Raw genomic sequence first — 14,379 nt, forward strand, 5'->3', positions numbered from 1 at the left:
TAAAATGCGAATTTGATATTGTTCTCATTTACGCTGTTCATATTAATGTCACCTAACTACGCCGTCCACTGGCCATCACATCGGGTAACCACGGTAACATTCATTTCCTAGCGACGCACGTGATACTATTATGTCACCCACTCATATAACAGACAATTTACAACATCACCTAGCATAACCATCTTCAGTTTCTTACGTTGATGAGCAATCACCCAGTTTTACATCACTGGCCAGGTGAGATGCCGTAGACATTTCTCACAGGTGACTCACAACTCAGCTTACCGGATTCAGCCATCTCTTAAGTGGGCTACATGTGCATAGTTGTGCCTTGAAGTAGCCACGCTTTTATCACACCACGGTGCAGTAACACAACTAACTACTAGTGCTGTAGTGCGATCCATCACACGGCAAGTAATGACTAGATGAATGAGGTAATGATTATTAAAGAGCAAGTTGACCAATAGGGTCCTCGTCGAAGTAGTCGACGTCCTTGTAAAGTGATAACATCTTCCGTCCTTTAGTGAGTAAGGCCTTGACGTCGATGTGGTGGGAAGCCTTGGTGCGAATAAGGTGTGATCGGATGTGGAGCACGTCCAGGCGGTACAGCATCGTGTTGGCGAGGACCAGCAACGCGGTGGACCAGAGTGTCAAGAGGGTGAAGATGAATGGCTCCCGGATGTTGTAGAGGAAATTGTCCATGGCAGTCATGAGGGTTGCGATAGGGCCACCGTTGACAATTTCCTGCAGCTTGGCGGTGACATCTGAACACGTGAGTTTAGGCTGCGATCCCACCCCCGGCGGCGTGAACCCGTGTAGGTAGAGGAGGGGCATAGCATAGGGGCATGAGTGGAGCGATGAACACTTACCGCTGCCAAGATGTTTTTGCAAATCATAGTGCAGTTTGTCGAGTGACTCCCACAGTCTGTCCGGCAGGTAAGCCGCCCAGCTGAGGTAGGTATGGGCGAAGCTCTGGGAGTACAGGGCGTAGGCCCGGTAGGTGATTGGCGAGCAATGCTGGGGGCAGTTGGCAGTGGCACTGCTGCATCCAACCAGTGTGGACAGCGTACGGGGATGCTCGTTGTTGTGGTTAGAGTTGTGTTTGGATATGAGAGCCTCGGTACCCCGGATGCCTTTGACGGCGTGGAGGGAAGAGTTCTTGAGACGGTCCCAGTCGGGGCAGTCGGGGTGTGGATTGCAGAGTGAGGTGCCAAGCTTGGACAACTTACTCTGATCGAAATCGTGCAACTCGATACCGAAATGATGGAAGAACGACACCAACTCCCCGGTTGTGCGCGGCGTCCGCCTGGTGAGGCAGTTGAGGTAGGAGCACAAGGTCAGCAAGGGGTCATCGCCGCCGCAGCTGGGAGTGAGGATGGAGGAAATGGCACTGCCTTGTTGCGATGACTTAGGCAAGTCATTCGCCTGAAATCCCATCCTGACCCTGCTCTTGTGGCACAGGTTGCACGGGTCGAAGGGGTGAGTGTCGAAGTCGGAGTCCCAGCCGTCAGTCAGGAACGCCTGGAGGGGGGACTTGGAAGCAGTGATGTCACTGCCATACCCACAATCTTGCCACCCGCCACTTAGTTTGTCCCGACTACATTGCGACTTGAGGAACTGCAACTGGTGGCAGCAGGCGTAGACGTAGTCCCGCAGCTGGCAGAGGAGACAGGCGGGGTCGGGGGAATAATGAAGCTTATCATATTCTAATTTGAAGTCGATGTCAGATAGAGCATCGCCGGATTGCATACGCATTATTCCGTTCAGGACGTGTGCGGAGTAGAGACATGCCTCGGTAAGGGTGTCGGCGATATGCGATGCGGACAAGGAGGATAGATCCCCGTTGACCTGGAGGGCATACTTAGGGTAGAATGTATCGCCGTTAATTTCATTGAGTATATTTTCCATGTGTCTCTCCATCTTGGCAATAAGTCCGTACGTATTGAGACCGACCAGCCAGAAGAGCATGGCCTTGACGTTGGTGGGAGGTGGTAGATGGTCGGAGTCTGGTGGAGGGGGGAGGGTTGATGAGGTGGCAGAATCGTGAGCGTAATTCCATGGATTATTGCACATGTTGGGGTTAGGATCAACGATGAGACCGTAGTTTATAACATTGTTCCATTTGGGATTATATTCGAAAATTTTATCGGGCGTTTTTTTAGGGCTTGGACCGTAAATTCGATAAGCTTCATGTGCGTTTTCTTCGAAATCATCCACTTTTAGCGATGGTGCCAAAGCGATATCGAAGTCACCGCCGTGGAACTTTTTTTGTAACATTTCGCTTTGAACAATTTCTCCAGCACGCTTTATGCTCTCCACATGTGCCTGGGTAGCATTCTTCATTTTCTGTTCTAATTCTTCTTTATACACTTTCTTTTCGTCTTCTACACGTTGCTTCTGTTCCTCGTAATAGTCCTTAATACGCTGCGCTGCATCCTGACTCTTCTGCGCAAAGCTTTGCCCGTCGGTATCGTCTACTACTTTGAATGTAATATCTGGATGCTTGAGTGAATCTGGCAATTCGCGAGGATCAGGCAATGGAGGAAGAACAGTTGTAATTGGCGGATTCAATTGCATATGCTGAATCCTCCCCTGTCTTAATTTCTCCTCCGCATCCTTGTTGTGTTGCTCGATTCGATCCTTTTCTTGCCGCTCCAATGTCTTCAGCTCTTTCCGCTCGTCTATGTGTCGACCCAAATCATCTTGAATTTTCTCATGAAACAGTCGCTCCCGTTGATCTTGCAATTGCTCTGGCAGATCATCGTCGATAGGTTTACCCGTCACTTCGCGATACAGCAGACCAGGATACCACCACGGCCAGCGCTCACCATAGGCATCGTCGGTTGCCTGCGAGCCATCTAATTGCGGCGCAGCCTCTATAAATTTCCTCTGCTCCTCTTCCTGTCTTAAGCGCGCTTCATTAGCCCTGTTGCTACGTTGCAATGTTTTCTGTATTCTATCTAAATCCTCATCATGCTTTTTCACTCCTTTACCCTGTTGTTTCCGCTTTTCCCACTCCGCCTTAGCCTTCTTTTCTTGTTCCGCGTTTACCGTTTTTTCATCTCGTCGAAGCTGTTCCACTTCCTCCTGCTGAGCTTTACTTTCCAACGATTTCAGAAATTTTATGCCCTCAACTTTGTTCTTTATTCGTTCCTGTAGTTCCTTGGATGCGGTATCTGGAATTGGCTGACCATCAAATTCGGAAGGTTGATTAACAGCCATGCTACCATCGTCATGCCTACCTCTACCTTCTGCTGGCTCATAGTACCGACGTCCTTGAACATCACGGCCACCGGGAGGCAGAGGGTAAGGCCCGGGAGCAGGACGGCTGGGCTGACTTGGAGGGGTGGGTGGAATTCGAGATTGCAGAATTCTACGATTTGGATGTTTGGTATTAAGTTCATTCAGTATATTTTCAACGACTGTTTTCTCATATGCATTTGTTATTTTATTTACGGCGTTTTCAGACAGAGGTTTGCGATAAGACGTATTAGGTTTATTCCGACAGAATGGTTTGCCAGACATATCTACAGATTCTATTTGATTGGCAGAACATTGTATGGATTTTGTTATAGCCGCAACCGGTTTTTGCTTCCCACCCCCTCCAGCTCTATCTCCCCCGCCACCTGAATCAGCACCTGAATCACCGGATGACGTGCCATTGCTTATTTGACTTGTCTGAACCACTTGATCACGTGATTGAGCAGGGTCAGAAGCAGGTCCCTGTCCACCCGGGCCCTGACCACCACTGGAACCAGAGGCACCAGATGGCTGAGGGCCTGAAGTTGAAGCACCTGGTGTTGAAAGTTGTCCAGCGGATGTAGAGATAGCAGGCCGTGAACTATCAGTAACACCGCCCCGTGCTCCCAGCCCATTATCACCTTGCTGACCAGGCACAGCAGTAGACACCTGACCACCACCGATACCAGGTCCACCAGATGACGGAGGGACAGGACTGGAATCACTTGAACGCTGAGTTGTAACACTCTGTGAAGCGCCAGCAGGCTGCGTACCTGCATTACTACCGCCCTGTGTATCCTGCCCCTTAGCACCTGTTGGACCAGGCACAGAAGCAGACCCCTTAACACCACTGTTACCAGAGGCACTGGATGACTGAGGGCCTGGAAGTTGTACACTTGAAGGCTGAGATTTGGCAGATGATGAAGTGTCACCAGCCTTTGGACCCGCACCACCACCGCCACTTGGCGAACCATTGGGGCCAGGGACTGCAGGAGCACGGGGGGGAGTGGCTTGAGGTGTAAGCGCTGGTTGGGGTGGAGGCAGAGGCTGTTGCTTTTGAACATTATTTTGTCCTGTCTGAACTACGCTCGTTGGCTTTGAGTCAGGAGATCCTTGCTTGCCTTTATCACCTTTAGCCCCTGGCGTCCCTGACGCTCCTGCACCACCGGGACTCGGAGATGTGGGAGATTTGACAACTGATGAAGTTGCAGGATGTGCTGCACTTTGACCATTATTTTGATTCGAAGCTCCTTGATTTCTGCTTCCCGTGTTCTGCGGTCCATTCCCTGCAGTGCCTTGATCTGGAGTTCCGTCAGCTTTTTTACCCTGAGGTGGCGTAGCTGTTGTTGTAGTGGCAGGCGGCTTCACCGCCTCGGATTTAGGGGCCGTAGGCTCTGCGGCCTTGGGTGTTGTCGCTTCGGTTTTGTTGGCGGCTCCTTTTGACGTTACTGAGCTGGTTGATCCGGGCGTAGCATTTCCTTGTGTTCCGCCTTTTTGCCCACCCCCGCCGCCCGTGGTAACGGATGTTCCAGATCCTTTAGCATTGGGCGACACAGTTTCTGAAGAAGACTTGGGTTGATCTGGACAATTTTCCCCCTCCAAAATTTCCCTCAATTTCTCCAAGCCATTTTTTCGTTTAACAAACTCAACAATTACACCGTTCAATTCCTTTGGCAAATTCTTTGCAACATTGCTCGATATCCCATAGTGGTTATCAAATGTGAAACCGTAGGGGAAAAAATGTTTGGTGAAATATTCTCCCAGATTGTCGCGATATCGCTGAATGTTTGGGCCGCTTGTACTTATATTGCTCAAATTCGTACGTACTGTCTCCAAATTTGTTCTCAACCAATCCGCGGCGCTTTGCGCAAATTTTCGGGTGTTGAGGTCTTTAAGTTTCGGCGACTCTCCAGTATGGGAAAAGCGTTGACGTTTGAAAATTTTGCTAAATTGACGTTGAAGCTGAGCGCAATGATCTTTTAAATGGCCCCAATTTATGCATTTGTCTGGAGGCTTTACAACATTTTTCAGTTGATCTACTTGTTTTTTCTTTTCCGCATCGGCCACAATCTCACAAAAAGTTCCCACCAATGCAAGCGCGTTAGCTGTGTTCACCTTGTGGAGGCCGGATTTGGAGACCACCGAAGTGGCAAAAATGTCGCGGAAAAATTGATTCTTTTGTTTGTCTAGAATGTTTTTAATGTCACCTTCCATTAAATATCCCTGATAGTAACCATACCAATCGTCATTATGTCGAATCTCTTGGAAACCGAAACCTCCAGGTATAATGCCACCGTAGTTTTCAGCGTCACTAACTGTTGCTCTGAAATATTTTTGCAAGTCACCGCCGCTGGAACTCCACATCCTCCATTCCCTCTCATATCCAGGATAATCCAGCTTCCACCCTCCGCCTCCCAGAGTTCCGAATGTTGCATTCACGTCATACCAGAGATAGTACAATGCGGTAAGAAACTTAGGAATGCATTCGAGGAGAGCTTCGGTAATATCGTTTGCGTTTTTACCCCGGTAAATGCCTGCAGCTGGGTTGTGGCATAACTTTCTATGAAACTTTGTTACGTGGCCGAGAAATTGGGACAGTGCATTTTGAATTTCACGTGTATTCACACTATTATATTTATCACTAACACGCCTAGCCAGTTCTTCAGCAACCTTACCTCTCATACTACTCTGCTGAGAATCATTCAACCACTTTAGGAACTGGAGACAGTCCTTTAGAGTGCTTAAATCAATTCCATGCGCCGTCATCCTTTCCACTTCCAATGAACCAATACGTTAATTTTACATGACACGAAAGCCGGCATACCGATGATGTTAGCTAGGAAAGACCAATGCTATAAATTGACGCCCATTCCAAAACACCCTATCCAAGCCGCTAAGTGCGCTAGGTGACAAGGGTACAAAGTGCAAAAATGGGTGACAGAAATGTCACGGCGCAAAATCAAAGCGCGACAACTTCGGACCCGCTGCCAATCACTTGTCCACTCCCCTCCCCAGACAACATCAAAGACTGAAACGATACCACCATCCCACCTACCTGAGAAGGGAAGGCGGCATGTCTATGTATTTGGCAAGATTGTATCGTGACTGGCATTAACGTCTGGAGCACATGGTAAAGCACAGCATAATACATGAGGGTTCCGGGTGACATATAGAATGCCTATCCTCACCCCGCATTGACGCCGCCAAGCCGTCTCACAAAGGCGTTTTGCGGGCATCATGGCACCCACGATGCTGCGTGCCTCTGTCGCCCGGATAGACACCAGTGCCTCATTTTAGCATCACCCCAATGACCACCAGAGATTGCGAACATTACCCCACTTTGACCTCGCCAAACGAGGTGCAGATTATATATTGCTGCATCAATCGATGCACAGAGAATTGCTTTGCGATTTAACGTCCGTGCGTGATATTGCCACAGTGACAACCTCGCCCGCCGTGCCCCCGCACTCACCTTCCAGCAGCATTGAAGCATGATACACGTGGCACAGCCCACTTCAGCTGACGACCTAGGTTTCTCAATAAGCACACTATCCACATGAAATGGGCATTCTTGCAAGACTGCTTCGATGGTAACACAGAACTTTGCGTGCTGAAAACTCTTCACATGCCGACCACATTGCTCTCACCCCGTATTGAGCTGAGGGGCATAGAGAGTGTTTCACTGGCTTTAGCGACTCACACTATTTTCTAAATCTTGGTCATTGTCATCTGATTCTGAGCTTCTCACTATGAAGCACTGTCTGATATCCTCCTACCATGCCATCAGGCCGTGAACTAGTGGCATAGTCCGATGGTGCCGAGGATTCAACGCTTTGAAATTGTTGGAATGCGTCACTGCGACGTTACATATCATCTGATTATGCGCATTGTATATACTAGGATCGGATAAGGCTACCTTGTTAGGACATTCCTTCGGTTGACTGACGTGGCTTGACAGTGACTGCCGGTAATTGCTAAAGAAAAGTGGACTACTGCAACTCATAGCTAGACTTCACCAAGTGCTCATTGTTATGTGTCAGTTGCATTGCCGAAGTTTCAGTTTGTGATTAAATGAGCTAGCCACTGTATCCCATCTTCTCACTTTAGAAGTGCAAAATGTAGAGCAAAAGCGTGACGGTACGTAAATAGATTTCACCTCATTACAACGCTAACGGAGTACTACGCCACTCATACACGACTTAGATAACAGCGGACAAAGCAGCCAAATCAGCACCAGCATTTACCGCATTCTGCCATAAGCTAATGCCACCATTAAAGACAAACCAACAGCTCGACCAACACGAACTATGACAATTAAAGTGTCTAATTGCAATACGAGTTACCAAATGTGAGTTCAGTATTACTTGGAGTAGTAGTTCTCGATCTGGATGGTAGACAGGACGACACCCTTGGTGGTGACGCACCGGCACTGTCGTACAAGGTGTTACCTCTCTGCAACTCAAGACATACAACAAACGGGACATAATACAAGCACAGTTACAAAAGACTAGTATCAATAGTTTGGAAATGAAAACAACAAACAAAAAAATCTGGTGCAGGTGCAGACGTACAAGATGCGGATGCCCAAGTAGCTGTGGAAGCTCGGAGAGAGGGCGTTCACGTAACAAACCAGATACGAGCTGGTATTTCTGTGAGAGAAGATGTGACTCCCGGATATTATGAACACTTTGTGAATTGCCATTGTTGCCGAGCAGGGCGGATGCCAACACATGGCGCCGGTGACGGTCGGCAACAGGAAAGCGTGGATGCCGCAGCGCATACCAAGAGAGTGCACGTACAGTGGTATTAATAACGGCGAATAGACGTGCCAAATGAACTTCAGGTGTCGGACACTGTACAACTTAAAATAGGCTCAACCTCATTTTATTACGCCGTTTGCCAAGTCGGCTGCATTGTGTGTTACTACAGCTCTTTGGAAGCTGTGCGCGTGGCACTAATCCTTGCCAATGGCGTGAGATGCGACTACGGTTTGCTCTGTTTTTCAGTGGCTATCTGTAATGCAAAAAATTTGAAGGCGTCACATGTTTGTTTGTATACGAGCTCACAATTTAGAAAACCTGCAACTCCCATAACATCCAACATTAAATAACATGTAGTACCAATCATTAAGATTCAGTAGCTCCAGTAATGTTGATGAGCAATGTCCGGCAGTCCATGTCTAGCCACGGTAGACCACGGGGGCAGGTCATACAAAGACATCTTAATGCGATGGTCGTATATAAAGTACCGATGCTAATATGCTTTGCTAATATTCCGTGACTCAAATTGGCAATTGCGAAGTGTAAGCTTCTAGATAATACCGGACTCAGTAACAGCCCATAGATTGATGCGATGGGCAACAACAAAACATATGATTGCTCATGTTGGTATGTTAACCAGTAATACGACAATAATCATGTTGGAAAAAGCGCAAGTCAGAGAAGTCGGCGAAAGGCGTTCAGGAAATCTCTGCTGAATCGGATAATCCATATGATTATGGCTGGGATATTAGACCTTAGATAACACTACGTCGTTTTGTGCTTTAATATTGAGCATATGAATGAATGATCTTACATTTGGTTATGTGCCAACAAATGGAGTTGGGTGGTTAATCGAAGGGCGAATCGTTGGTAGGTGGATGTCTCCAAGCCCACAACAGGTGGGAGCTGAGTAAGGCGTGACGCATTCAAGGATATAACAGTGTGGAGTTCGAGACGTGGCGCTGTTAAAAGGGCAACTAATCTGATGCATCACTCCATGGTTGAATTTACAACATCGAAAACATAATGTAGGCATGAATGTGGGGTAGGCTCATCAGTCTAACTACGACTGGCTGGGTGTGGCGTTTATGTGGTGAGAAACGCGCCGTTGTGATATCTCGGTGACGTATTTGGTGGCGGATGCTTCGGTGCTCCCCTAGTGCCTGGAGGAGACGGCTTGGCGGCGTCAATGCGGGGTGAGGATAGGCATTCTATATGTCACCCGGAACCCTCATGTATTATGCTGTGCTTTACCATGTGCTCCAGACGTTAATGCCAGTCACGATACAATCTTGCCAAATACATAGACATGCCGCCTTCCCTTCTCAGGTAGGTGGGATGGTGGTACCGTTTCAGTCTTTCATGTTGTCTACGAAGGCGGAGTGGACAAGTGGCTGCCGGTCCACGCTTGTCGCGCTTGGCTTTTGTGCCGTGACATACCTCTGTCATTCAGATTGCTTCATTGTACCCTTGTCACCTAGCGCACTTAGCGGCTTGGATAGGGTGTTTTGGAATGGGCGTCACCTTAGCGATCTTATCCCTTTAGGGTTTGCTGGTTGACACCATACGAACGCTTACCGTAGAGTTTGTTAAGCTGATATTGATGATTGAAAGTTCAGAGGATGTCGGGGCATGGAGTCACGTTAGACACTCTTAAGGAGTGCTTTGAGTTCTTGGAATGGTTGAACGGCGGTCAAGGTCAAAAGAACAATGTTGTAAACGCGTTTATGACGAAATTGAGACCGTATTATGGATCTAACTCACAATTCAAGAAGCAATTACAAAATCGATATGTTAATTTCGTAAAAAATGTCGCCAGTCTACATAAGAAATTGTCATCTCAGCAAGTTTCGAGACGGGGCACTTATAAAGTAACACCAAGGGATGCAAATCAGATTCTGGACGCACTTTTAGAGTGCACCCCTAAGTTCCTTGCTGCGCTTTCTTTCATACAGTATCACGTTGATGCTACGTTTCGTGATGTTGGCGGTGGGGATTGGGCTTTACAGTCTCCTAAGTCCAGAGATTTTCAGGAGTTTTTGACTACTGGGAATAACATTATTCGTGGAGGGTTTGATGCCATGGAACTTGGTAATGTAAAGGGTGGCACACTAGTAGAGGATTTAAAAACAATTTTAAATAAATACGGTGCTAGAGGAAATCCGGTGCATGATCATTTTCGAAATGTTATATTGACGACATTAGGAAAATCGTTGGACGCTGTGAATACCGGGAACGCCGTCTTTCTTCTGCCCGTATTTTGCGAGTTGGTGATTGGTGACCCTGACGGCAATAAGTACAAATCGTCTGTGGAAAAAGCCATTGGAACTAATACAATATGTTGGACAGATTTAAAAGATCATTGTCAACTTCTGAAAGAACACATCGATCAACTGACGGCCGCAGGATTTTCTGCTACCGGTATAGCGTTTAAACCTAAAGAGCCTGTTAAATTTGTTACAAAGGCCGCCGAGTGGTGCAAAGCGAACTTGTCAAAAGCCGCAGGCGAATTAGGTAAAATGATACCTCCGTCAATCAGATCGACGGCTGAGCTGCAATCATATGCCAAGGATAAACTATACCCCAATGGGTTCATTTTCGACGGGAGTAAACCGAGAGTGTGGGCCAAATCATCCAATTTAAATAAATGGGATCCTATATTCCAAAAGTTCGTCCAGCTGGATGAGACGTTGCGAACGCTCAAGGAAATCTTGGAAGGAACATACAACAAGTCATGCACAGCGCCGTCCTCCCCTAAACCACAGCCCTCCCATGTTAAGGTCCCCGAGGCTCCCAAGGAAGTTGTGCCGGAGAAGAAAGTTCCAGCTTCGCCTGGAACCGAGGCCGTCAAACCTGTGGTCACCAAAGCCGAGGCTGCGAAGCCGACTGCCACTAAAACCGAGGCGACTAAAACGGAGGCTGCGAAGCCCCAAGCTAAGAATGCTGGAGGAAGTACAGATCAAAATACTAGTCAAAGTGGAGCGAAACCTGGAACTTCATCAGTCGGCACACCTTCATCTCCGCATCCCGGTGGTACAGGAGCTCCAGGGCCTCCTGGTACAGGGACTACAAAATCTTCTCCACCTAAAGATACTGTTCAAAAGCAACAGTCTCCATCTCCACCCCAACCAGCGCTTCCACCTGCAGTCTCTCCCCCCGGTGCTCCTGCAGCCGCTGGCTCCCCTGGTAAGCCGGGTAGCGGGGGCGGGAGTACAAAAGGCGGTGGTGATGCGGGTCAAAAGGCTGCCGCCTCTCCAGCTCCGAAACCTCAGACTCCCAGTGATACAAGTTCACGCCCTCAGTCATCTGTTGTCCCTGCTCCGGATGGTGTCCCTAGCACCGGTAGTGGTCAGGGTCTTCCTGGAGCTGTTCAACCGGGTGGTAATGGGCGGGGTAAGGATACGCAGGGCGGTGGTCTTAAAACTCAACAGCCTGCTGGATCTCCACCTACTGCCCATCCACAGACTCCAAATGTTCAATCTGCAGGCTCCCCGTCACCTGGTGTCCCTGCTCCCGGTGGTGGTTCGGGCACGAGTGGTACGGGGTCCACTTCAGGCGCCACTCAACAAAGTGGTCCAACTACATCGCAGAATTCCACTGTCGCTACTACTACGACATCCGCTGGCCCGGGTACTGGCGCGGGTGGCGGAGCTGGAGGGGGTGGGAGTTCAAATTCTCAAACTCAGGCACAGTGCCCTTCTCATATGAGATCGGAGCGTAAAGGTACTGAAACATACTGCCATCCAAGTGTTACGTTAACACGTCGCCCTGATTTCAAGGTCAGTAATCCCGATGAGGTATGGAATGCAATCCAGTCGAAAACATTGCCAAGCTATATAACTACCGCCGCTAATAACCATACGACTACGCAGTACAAAACTGTCTCGACCAGTGTCAATCACCCCAACCACACTACTCAAGGATCTTTCCAGCATCCTACCGATGGACGTAATCGTCATGCGAAGCCATACTACGTTCCAGCAGATGGTAGACCCAGGAAGGGTGTCATGGGCATAAGGGATGTTCCTTCTCTAGACTTCGACGGTGAATCAATACCGGACAAGTCTTTGAAACGTGTACAACAGGAAATGCGCAGAAATGGAGAATTGGGTAAAAAACGCGTGGCTGTAAAAGTGCGAGCAAAGCATGATCAGGCGTTGCGTGACGTACAAGACCGATGGAATAAAGATGCCGAGAAGATTAAAACGGAAGATAAAGAATGGAGAAAACGACAAGAAGCGGGAAAATTACTAAAGCAGTCCGATGATTATGCTATAGTGCAACAGGAGAGAAAGAGGGCGGCCGCAGAGGCGTTGCAAAAAAAGTTGGACGATCACCGTATAGCACAAGAAGAGGAATTGAAGAAAATACAAAGCGCTCCATCCGTAGATTTAGATGGATCTCAGCCTATCTATCAATATCCATATGTCATTAATAACCATCAGGACGACTTTTTGTCAATGTATTCCGTTGATGGCGGTGTAATTCCGGATCCGTACAAAGATCAGAATGACAGTGAACGTAAACGCAAAAGTGATGATGCACTTCATGATATCCTTACTGAAAAACAATTGCAACTTGCACTTAACTTGGAAACAGAGCAAAAATTTAAAGACGCACGTGATGTGGAATTACAAAAATTTCTACATCATGTTCAAGATCAGAGTACGGCTGCAGAAGGGCTTGTGTCTGGTAAGATAGTTACGCCATCACAACCCGAATCCTATAAGTACCAAGCCTTTACAGTTGCGGATGGTACACCTATGGTTGATAAACGCCACTTACAAGAAGATGATATCGGCAAGTTGCAACGTAAATCGGCAGGTGATGATTGGAATGATTATGTTCAGCGCCGAAAAGAAAGCCTAGACAAGGAAGAAAAACGCCATAGGGATGAAGTTGCCAAAAAGAACTCAGACGCAATTGAGGCGATTAAGAGCATGGGTATCCCACAAGTCATTACGGAGCATGCCCCGAGACGTCCCTCACCAATTTTATATGAACTACCGCATTTCGACATTCAAGTCGCCAAACATACATTGCCAGACGACGATCTCGACTTCGATTTGGATTTCGATGATGACTCAACCCATATTACAAATGAGACGCCAACTGACTTCGTAGATCCACCATTTCCAGCAATCTCATTCAATATACCGCCTCCGGGGCCAGAACAACCCTTGCCACCACCCGAAGATTTCAGTCCAGATATTATCAGTCGACCCGACCTTAAAATGTGCATTGCCCCGTGGATGAATCAGACCAAAACTGGAGACTCCCCCGACATCCCCGAGACAGAGCTGTTCCCATCGCAGGCCCCGCGCACTGTCCGGGATATGCTCACTTGGCTCGCAGGGCTTCGGAACCCAAAGCATCACGATACCCTGAAACAATGTATTAAAAGGGCATTTGGTGGCTTACATGACGACCCTTCACAGCTTGCACTTTCCGTCAACGGTTCTTACGTCCGACCCACAGATGTCTTCGACATACTCCAGCTTACCGCCATGTTTGCAGGTTCCGTGCTCACCGCTATCGCACCTAACTGGAGAGCTAGTGTTGCAACAAGAACTGTGCAGCCTAAGTCATCCGATGAGCCTGATTGCTGCGCCCTCCTCTGCCAGCTGCGGGACTACGTCTACGCCTGCTGCCACCAGTTGCAGTTCCTCAAGTCGCAATGTAGTCGGGACAAACTAAGTGGCGGGTGGCAAGATTGTGGGTATGGCAGTGACATCACTGCTTCCAAGTCCCCCCTCCAGGCGTTCCTGACTGACGGCTGGGACTCCGACTTCGACACTCACCCCTTCGACCCGTGCAACCTGTGCCACAAGAGCAGGGTCAGGATGGGATTTCAGGCGAATGACTTGCCTAAGTCATCGCAACAAGGCAGTGCCATTTCCTCCATCCTCACTCCCAGCTGCGGCGGCGATGACCCCTTGCTGACCTTGTGCTCCTACCTCAACTGCCTCACCAGGCGGACGCCGCGCACAACCGGGGAGTTGGTGTCGTTCTTCCATCATTTCGGTATCGAGTTGCACGATTTCGATCAGAGTAAGTTGTCCAAGCTTGGCACCTCACTCTGCAATCCACACCCCGACTGCCCCGACTGGGACCGTCTCAAGAACTCTTCCCTCCACGCCGTCAAAGGCATCCGGGGTACCGAGGCTCTCATATCCAAACACAACTCTAACCACAACAACGAGCATCCCCGTACGCTGTCCACACTGGTTGGATGCAGCAGTGCCACTGCCAACTGCCCCCAGCATTGCTCGCCAATCACCTACCGGGCCTACGCCCTGTACTCCCAGAGCTTCGCCCACACCTACCTCAGCTGGACGGTGTACCTGCCGGACAGTCTGCGGGAGTCACTCGAAAAACTACA

General features: G+C 48.7%; 2 protein-coding genes across 2 annotated transcripts; one reads left to right on the top strand and one right to left on the bottom strand.

Annotated features, from left to right (window-relative positions):
• Positions 1 to 441: 441 nt before the first annotated feature.
• On the bottom strand, positions 442 to 6,003 carry BBBOND_0005470 (hypothetical protein, conserved; the record flags this gene model as incomplete). The annotated part of the gene is made up of 1 exon (XM_012915373.1): positions 442 to 6,003. One exon carries the CDS (start codon positions 6,001 to 6,003, stop codon positions 442 to 444), a length of 5,562 nt encoding a protein of 1,853 aa, XP_012770827.1.
• Positions 6,004 to 9,619: 3,616 nt separating this feature from the next.
• BBBOND_0005480 (hypothetical protein, conserved) lies at positions 9,620 to 14,379 on the top strand (the record flags this gene model as incomplete). Its single annotated transcript, XM_012915374.1, has 1 exon — positions 9,620 to 14,379. A coding segment is annotated over one exon (4,760 nt), but the record flags the coding sequence as incomplete, so codon positions are not given.

The sequence above is a fragment of the Babesia bigemina genome, scaffold Bbigscaff_76363, assembly GCF_000981445.1.
Source record: "Babesia bigemina genome assembly Bbig001, scaffold Bbigscaff_76363".
NCBI lineage: Eukaryota > Apicomplexa > Aconoidasida > Piroplasmida > Babesiidae > Babesia > Babesia bigemina.